We start from the raw sequence: 8,767 nt of genomic DNA on the forward strand, positions 1-8,767 counted from the left end.
CAAGCTGGGTACTCATTTTACCGACCTCGGAAGGATGGAAGGCTGAGTCAACCTTGAGCCGGCTGCTGGGATCGAACTCCCAACCTCATGGGCAAAGCTTTCAGGCGGCTGCCTTACCACTCTACGCCACAAGAGGCTCTAGTCTGCTTACATATATGCAAATTTTGGGGGAGCAAGATACACCTGATCACTGTCACATTGTTTTCAGCAATCTAGGATAATGTGGCTCTAGTCCCACCATTGTATTACCAATGTTTAATGCGGCCATCTTGCAGAAGAACTGCTTGTCATCTGCCTGGAGTGCCAGTTAAAGCTACATTGACTATGAATGGTAATCAAATGGCTGCTGGCACCGTTTGTGTTATGTTTCTTTGCCTCAAGTTTCCCCCTTCCCCCAATGTCTGACTTGGACATCTTTTGGAGGCCTTCAGACTCCTAACAACCAAAGATTTCAGAAATGTATAGGATAGTACAGAATGTTATGAGAATATTTGGGTAGAAACATAAAGTATAAAATATTTTCTCAACCTTTAGGTATTAAAGACCAGATTGGCTGTGGGCAAAACAGGACAATATGCTGGCATGTTTGACTGTGCTAAGAAGATTTTAAGGAGAGAAGGTGTGAAGGCTTTTTACAAAGGTTACATTCCCAACATTTTGGGCATCATTCCTTATGCTGGCATAGACCTTGCTGTTTATGAGGTGAGTTGTGCTGACTGACAGCAGCACTGCTATGGTTTAGAGCAGTGGTCCCAAACCTTTTTATCACCGGGGACCGGTCAACACTTGGCAATTTTACTGAGGCCCAGGGGGGGGGTAGTCTTTTGCCGAGGGACGTTGCCGCCTGAGCCCTTGCTCCACTTGATTTCCCGCCGGTGCCCCTGACTTCCCGCTGCCCGCTGGGGGGCACTGCCAGCAGCAGCTGCACAGTGCCATGCCAAGGGGGAGCCCCAGCCACGGCAGCTGCTGGAGAGCACCAATAGTGAGCCAGTGGCAGAGTGTCAGGGCAGCCCCCGAGGCAGCAGCCGGGGAGGAGGACGAAGAGGAGCCACAGCCAGGGGTTGGGGACCAGTGATTTAGAGGACAGGCTTGGGTTGCTTGCACTTTAGCCATTGTGACCAGTAATGGCTATAAATCATCCTGGCTTTTGCTCCAGCATCGGGGTGTGGCAACCACAGAGAAAAATCTATTTGAGTTTATATGCATCCCTGAATCATAGCTTCTCTGTTTTATCTCAGTTGTCTTTCATCTGAGCTGCTCATAGACACAGTGGCTTTGTCAAGGGCATCTAGTGAACTTCATGGCTGAAAGGGAATTTGGCCTGAGGCTTCCACATCCACCTTAGCAGCAGACGAACTTGAGGATCAGCCAGGTGCATACACTGTGACTTGTCACTGTGCGTGAAGTGCATTTAAATCATTGCTGCCACACAGTTGCAGATTTTCAGAGTGATGTGCTGATGTTGCAGGCAGATGGTGATAAAGATAGTTATGAGTTGATGTACATTTGCTAAAACCATGACCTGTGTATAGAAATGACTGGTTTCAGTCTCACCTCAGTTATTTTATTAAGTGACAATGAACAAAACCCAGAACACAATCCACATAATATCTTTTATTAGGAATGACCAGATGACGCATAACTGTGTATGAGCTTTTGAGTTCTCCAGAACTTCTAATCAGAGAAGATGTTACAAATAAAATAAATAAATAAAGAGTTTGGGAATGGAAAATGCCTCAGGACATGTTAGGTCCCGGTCGAGGCTATATAATGTGTTAGATGCAGAGGTGATTCAAATGGTGCTCATGCAAGTGATATGCAGCTGCTTGGGGCAAGCCACAGTTTCCCAGTCTGACTCTGCAGTTTGAAAAACAAGGTTATTCTCAGGATTGCCAGGATTATTTATGCAAAGGGACCTTATAGTGCCTTAAAGAGTAACAGCTTATTATAGCCTACTGGACAATAAAGGAAATTGTTGAATGCATGATTAAAAGTTATACAATCCAAAACTTTATTTTAATGACACTTCTGTTTGTAACAAACAGAACAGCTGTTCTGTTTGCAACAGCTTCAACTGGTGATATCAGAGTCTACCCAGTGAGATTAGCCACTGTAGGTATTGAATTCTTTAAGAAAGGCTGTTACCAAACTGGAGAGCTGTGCAAGTCCTAGTCTTGGCTCCAGAAGAACAGTCCGTCATAATACTCATATTGATCAATTTTGACTCATCAGTTTGTCATGTGCGTCCTAGAAGAACATGTTCTGCACAGGTGTTTGAATGTTGTGTCCATTCATTTTGAGAGATAGAAAGACACAGACGCGTTTATCCTATGTAAATTGCAGAACAGTGACATTATTAGGTCCTGTAAAAGCATGGCCTGCGTACGTGTGGGGAGGATGGAGTTGGCAGGATGTATTCTGTCCCCCTGGCTAGTGTTGCTGTTAAATTACTGAATTTAGAACTTATTTATAGGTGTAACTACGTCAGTCAGACATGGCACCTTTCTGAACCACTACAACATGACATTAGTTAATATAACTAGATAAACTGGGTTATTGCCAATTGAGAATGGTGAATAGGGGGCTGGATCTACAAGAAGAGTTCAAGGTAGGCTTGGGCAGGGGGGGGAGCCAATCTTTTCCCATCTTACTTTTCACCCAGCACCCTGCAGTTTCCCCTGAAAGTCCTTTTGGGGGAGGTGCAGTGAAAGGGAGGCATGAAGTAGAAATGCCTTTTCCTCTTTGTTTTCCCTTAATTGTTAGCAGTGCTCTTGTGATGCATTTTTACTGCAAGGTTCTTCTGATCCTCAGAACTGGAAGAGGAAAGTGGGGAAGGATTTGCTATGCCATCACCGTCTGTGAATTCTTGTAGTGAATCCAACTCATTGTATACTCCAGAGCAGGGGTAGTCAAACTGCGGCCCTCCAGATGTCCATGGACTACAATTCCCATGAGCCCCTGCCAGCGAATTCTGGCAGGGGCTCATGGGAATTGCAGTCCATGGACATCTGGAGGGCCGCAGTTTGATTACCCCTGCTCCAGAGTATTGCACAGAAGTGTCACAGATTATGCCACTTATGTTTTATGGCTTCATCTGAAGTGAGCTTTAAGGCCAGACTAGTTGTGACAGATCCACAGTCCAATCTGTGAATGCTGCTGCCATTCTAAAGTCCTTTACAAATGTTGTGCTTGCTGCCCAGAGGGCTGAGGGGCTCTTGTTCCTCCTTCACTTTCTCAAGTGCTGAAATGCTCCCATGGCTGTTTTGGCACTTAATAAAGGCATGTGTATGTGTGAAATGAGTGTCTTGGCCAGCCATGCTGCAGGCCCAAGCAGGATCCGGCCCTCGCAGTATTTTTTAATTATTTTAAGATGGCAACAGTGTCCATGGGGAGCACTTGGGGACACTGCCATGTTTAGTTTGTCCCTCATCCATGAAAACTTATTTTACATTATGTCCATTAGTCTTTAAGGGACAATAAAACCCATGCTTCTGTTTTATTGCAACTAACTAACATGGCTAACCCACCAGACTGAAGTAATATGTATGAAGGGTGTTGATCAATATTATTATGGATTGTGATGCAAATCTGGTGCCACCATGTTTAATTTCCTTTAACAGTTAATGATAAATATCATGTCATTTGGTATTTTAGATGGAATTCCATTTCTAATATTTATGGGAAGGGTTTGAACAAGTCACAGTAACATCTGTGTGACTTGTACAAAATGTACATTTACAAATTATGTTAATACTGGCTTCTGTCCAGTCACACAGTTTTTAAACTTGAGGGAACTAAATTTATTAAGAGATGGGGAAAGGGATTTTTGCCAATTGTGCCCTGTAAAATTTGTTCTGGATTTGCAAAATGGCATAAGAGCAGAATGGGTCTCTGCAATGGAAGGAGCCAAAATCCCCCCATCCCTTCTGCAAATGTAAGTGTCTGTAAGTTTTTGGAATGCACGGTTGTATACAAACCATTCGCTAGTTATGTTGCCTGGAATGTGGATGTTGCTTTTAGGACTACTATGCACCTGATGAAATGAGCACTAGCCCACAAAAGCTAGTGATGCAATTTGTTAGTATTCAGGGGGTTTGAAGTTTGACTAAATGTAGCAGCATTTTCTTGGCAGGCTTTGAAGAAGACGTGGCTCGAAAAGTATGCTACGGACTCTGCCAACCCTGGTGTTCTTGTGTTGCTGGGATGTGGCACTATGTCTAGTACTTGTGGCCAGTTGGCTAGTTACCCTCTTGCCCTTATCCGAACTCGAATGCAAGCTCAAGGTGAGTCCTGGTGCTTTGGGAGAGGCCAATTACTCTCCTCTGTCAAATGAGTAAACAAAGTCCTTTCCTTTAGTTCTACCTGCCTTTCATTTCAGATAGTAGAAGCTCTCTTTGACTACCCCACCAGTAGTCGCCTCACCTTTTTTGTCAGAATTACACTGCTCCTTTAAAGGGCTCTAGACAAAGCTCTGACTCACCCAGAGCTTATGAAATGGTGAACCTGCTTCTGAGTGGGATGGTTGAGCATATATTTGATTAATGTCTCTCATTCTCTCTCCCCCCCCTCCCCTTTTTGCCATAGCTATGGTGGAAGGAGGCCCGCAGCTGAACATGGTTGGTCTCTTCCAAAGGATAATTGCTAAAGAAGGAGTCTTTGGACTTTATAGGGGCATAGCTCCTAATTTCATGAAGGTGCTACCTGCTGTCAGCATCAGTTATGTGGTGTATGAAAAGATGAAAGAGAACTTAGGGATCGCATGATAGCAAGACAGGAACAAAGTGAGAGATTATCATGGAATATGCACACCAAACAACAGCTTTGTGTACTTCAAATTTATTAATGTTTGCTATCAGAGACCAGTTTTCTGTGAAAAGATGCAGTGGGGTTCATGATCTTCTCTGAATGGAAGAAATAACTCCACCTTTCTGAAACAGCTATGAGCCAATTTCCGAATCTTGACAATCAAGGGGAGAAAACCATTGCTAATTCATCTGCAGGATGAGCAGTCTGCTAAAAAAAAATCACCTCTTTTTTACCCCCTCCCCATTTATGTTTGAATGTGATAAGATGTATTTAGAAGTACAGTGTTGAGACATATATTTGCTCTTTCTGTGAGTTGTTGCACTTCGGCATACCAAAAATGCAGCTGGTTCCTTGTATTTGCATCCTGCAACAGAAAAACAATTTTAAAATAAGGATGAAAAAGTGTTTGGTATCCTTTTAAAAACAAGGCTTGGAGAAGAAGAGTACAAAGAAAAACAGTAAAGTTCCTCCAACACTTCTATGGGTTTGTGAGAAGTTCATACCATCTACCAAGAAATCTGCTACCTAGTGCCCTTGGGAAATGAGTGAGACTTGGGCAAGGGTGCTGTTTGCCTAGTTCATAGTTATTGCATTGAAATTTGCACAAGTGGGCCATTCAGTCATCCCTTAATAATCATGACACTGATGTGTAGATCACACCTGCAGCAAAATAAGATGGTTGACCTCTGAGGTGTTCGAATGGGCTGTAGTATCACTTCATGCTGCATGGAGGAATGTCAATTTTGATGTTATCCTGTGTTATCCTGCAAGTTAAAAAAGAAGGGTGTAGCTAACTTTCCACTTAAGGGAATTATACAGGTAGAAGAATTTTGAGAAATAATCCATTCGCTGTTGTTTCGAACACTATGCCTCTTCAGAGCCATGTCTGCCTGGTGCATGTGAATATGTGGCCTGTTCCAATTAAACCAATAGAAGAAATGAATCACAATGAAGTCAAATCTTTAGGCAGGCTAAACTGCTGTAGACTTAAGTTCTGTTGCATTCAGTGTGACTTAGTTATTGTGACTATCTTCAGTTGGATGGGCTTCAAGGAATTCCTGATGCTGTGTCTGTGGGTCAAACTGAAGCGGAATATAGCGCAGGAGGTTAGTTTTAATCCACTGCAGTTAGGCTGCATAGGAGTCCCCTGCAAATGATCCCTTTAAAGGGAAAGCTTGCCTTTGTATATCTTGTGCAGATTACAGCCGCAGGATGAAAAACTCTCTTCCAATTCAGTGGGTTATACATTATATAGTCACTGTCTTCGTGGGAATGCCTGCATAAAGGTCTGATTATGTGGAAGGTTGGATTGGAGTAAAAGGGATAGCAAATAACTTTTTGTTATGTCAGGAATGTCCTTGATAAAAAGAAAGCTAGGTTTTTTAAAAACACTGTGCCAGAGATCCACCGATAATTTAAAAACTACTCCTTAGCACCTTGAATGGGACTGCTGAGTATACTGAGGGAGACCAAATACCTTGAAATTGGCAAGAAAGAATATTCCCATCAAGCCACTGCATTGTTAATATTGGGTAAATGTAAGCTGAGCCATGACCTTTGGGGATATAAAAAGATCATGTTGAAAAGACCTTTCCTGCATGCCTTTTGCAAGAACTTTTAAATGTTATGCACATTATTGAATGGATTCCCAGTTTTAAAGCATGTTTCAGTTACTTGTGAATGAGCATATGTAATATTGTTTGTGCACAGCCCTGAAAGTGTATCTGAAGCTTCTGAGCATAGCATTGAAGCCGATCCTTCTGCAGCTGTCCTGCCTTCATTGAGAATTAGTATTCTTGTTAACTTTCTGTAACACTTCTTGCATGTGAAGATAACATATGAAATTGCACTGGAGTGTATGATCTGTTTGTCGCTGTTTTGAGTTTTGAAAGACCACAGCTTAAGTTATACATTTTAGGGGAGTGACATTCTAGAAGCCAGCTCCCATGTTGAACTAAGCCATCTTGATTTGGCCCTGTTGTACAGATCCTTTTCTGTATGTATCAAATTCCATGTGGACATTCCACAGTCAATTGGTAGAGTTGCTAGAAGTCGGTTCATCCTTTCAAATTCCTCCATGCAGTTGTCTATTTAGGTACATCAATAATGTGGAAGTGGGCTGGGTCAGTTGCTGCAGGGAATTATTGCTGTGATCATGGCTGTACTTTTTGTCTGGTAACCATGATCCTAAAGATGGTGGCTGCCTCTGCCTGTGTACAGATCAATTCACGTGAGCTGGCCTTGATGCAATCAGGTTCCTTCCTGTATGGAGGGGTTTGATAGAATGAACTGACCTTGGGAATAGTGGCGGCACACCAGCAAAATTGAAATACATTTCCAGTTACTCATTTGTGTAGTGAATGAAAGGATAAACAAGAATGGCTGTGTGGATGTTTCCCCCCCTGTGACTCTCCCTCCCTTTTACTTTAACAACCAGATTATTGAACCCTTCCTGAGCTTGTTAAAATTACCAAACTTCAACAAATTGAAATAGATCTCTCAATACCTTTTTGATTGGGTTGAGGAAATGAAACAGTTTACAAGAGAGTCCAGCACTTTCTGAGTTGCAGTGTGTTTTCAGTCAGTGGCTGTACAACCAACTCTCTTTAGCATTCTTTCAACATGATGATGAGCACAATCTATACCACACAACTCCCACCTTTGGTTTTGCTTTGTTATTTCAGTGGGGCTGAGGTAGGTAGTGACCTGGTATCTTGTCATGTTAAGGAAACCTCTGCTCTTCTTGCACTTGATCTGAAACCAAAGAAATTCCGCAAAATGTTTTCTCTTTTTTAAAATAAAATAAAATCAGATGGTCCGTGCTATTATGAATTTGCTTGTCTATGGGTGTGACTTTCTGAATTCTCTCTTGCTTTTTTTACTGTAACATAGAAAGATGACCTGAGCTGTATGTGAACCATACTCCATACTCTCTTGTCCAAGTGTCCTTAGGGAATTATTGATCATTTTGTTGGTGAATACTCCTGTGTGCTGGAAGGATGCATGAGACTAATGAGATCTAGCTTAATTATGATGTGGTTTACAAAATGCTATGTTCTCTGTGTGTTTGGTCTGTTACTTGGAGAAAGCAAATCAGACATTTTTATAGACCTATAAACATCAATTTATAATAAACATTTTATAATGTGACTTTTGTGGCTTGTTGAATCTAGAGATGTATGAATATAACCTCTGTTTTGTACCAAATAATAAGTTGAGGTTTCTCATAGTGGTACTGAAGTCCTTCCTCTACTCTAGGATTTGAATACTTCAGTGTACTGAATGAGTTGTGCTATAATTGTCCTTGGGTGTTTGGGCTGAATGGAGTGCTTGAAATTTGACTATCCATTCAGATACTGTTTATCAAGCTGTACACTAGGAGTCCTTGTCTGATTTGAGCTTGTGGATGCATTTGGAATCCTGACACAAGTCGGTAGGTAACTACAAAATGGCTGCTTCAGGAGGTGAAGCTAGCTGCTTTGTAAAAACACTTAGTAGGCACCAGGAAAGGTTTTGGCACCATGTTGGGGATCCTGCTCCACATTCAATAGTTCCTGCAGTACATCTCTGACCCTTTTACCTTTTTTGCAAGTCTTGGATTCACCCCCTCCTTTTCTGTTTTAGTATACATTATCACTATAACTTCACTAATAAATTTGAAGTTTCATGCAGACAACTCTCTCGCTACCTGATTGGCTCTTCATGGAGGTGTGCCACTAATATGAAGAGAGCACTCGGCCAATGAAAGTTAATCAGTTAAAATTGTGTGCAGACAACTCACTCCCTACCTGATTGGCCTTCCCTGGGGGTGTGCCACCAGTAGGGAGAGAACACTTTCAATGAGGCCCAATCATGGAGCTTATCTGTGTTCTTCCTTGCTGCTTGCTGGGTGGAAGAGGTGCTGGCTTCTCTGAAAGGCCTTGCTGCTGGTAAGTTGCTCCATTCCCAGGGTCTTTCCACC

The 8,767-nt window shown here is 42.3% G+C and overlaps 1 protein-coding gene across 2 annotated transcripts in view; it reads left to right on the plus strand.

The window, feature by feature from the left end:
- Positions 1 to 7,956, plus strand: part of SLC25A24 (solute carrier family 25 member 24) — a 30,295-nt gene extending 22,339 nt beyond the window's left edge. For both annotated transcript variants that reach the window (XM_077332825.1, XM_077332826.1), the window contains exons 8-10: positions 535 to 702; positions 4,133 to 4,283; positions 4,585 to 7,956. In XM_077332825.1, coding sequence (XP_077188940.1) covers positions 535 to 702; positions 4,133 to 4,283; positions 4,585 to 4,763 — 498 coding nt within the window. In that variant the 3' untranslated portion in view covers positions 4,764 to 7,956. The remainder of the gene's footprint in view (positions 1 to 534; positions 703 to 4,132; positions 4,284 to 4,584) is intronic.
- Positions 7,957 to 8,767: the final 811 nt, after the last annotated feature.

This window comes from Paroedura picta, chromosome 4 (genome assembly GCF_049243985.1).
Source record: "Paroedura picta isolate Pp20150507F chromosome 4, Ppicta_v3.0, whole genome shotgun sequence".
NCBI lineage: Eukaryota > Metazoa > Chordata > Lepidosauria > Squamata > Gekkonidae > Paroedura > Paroedura picta.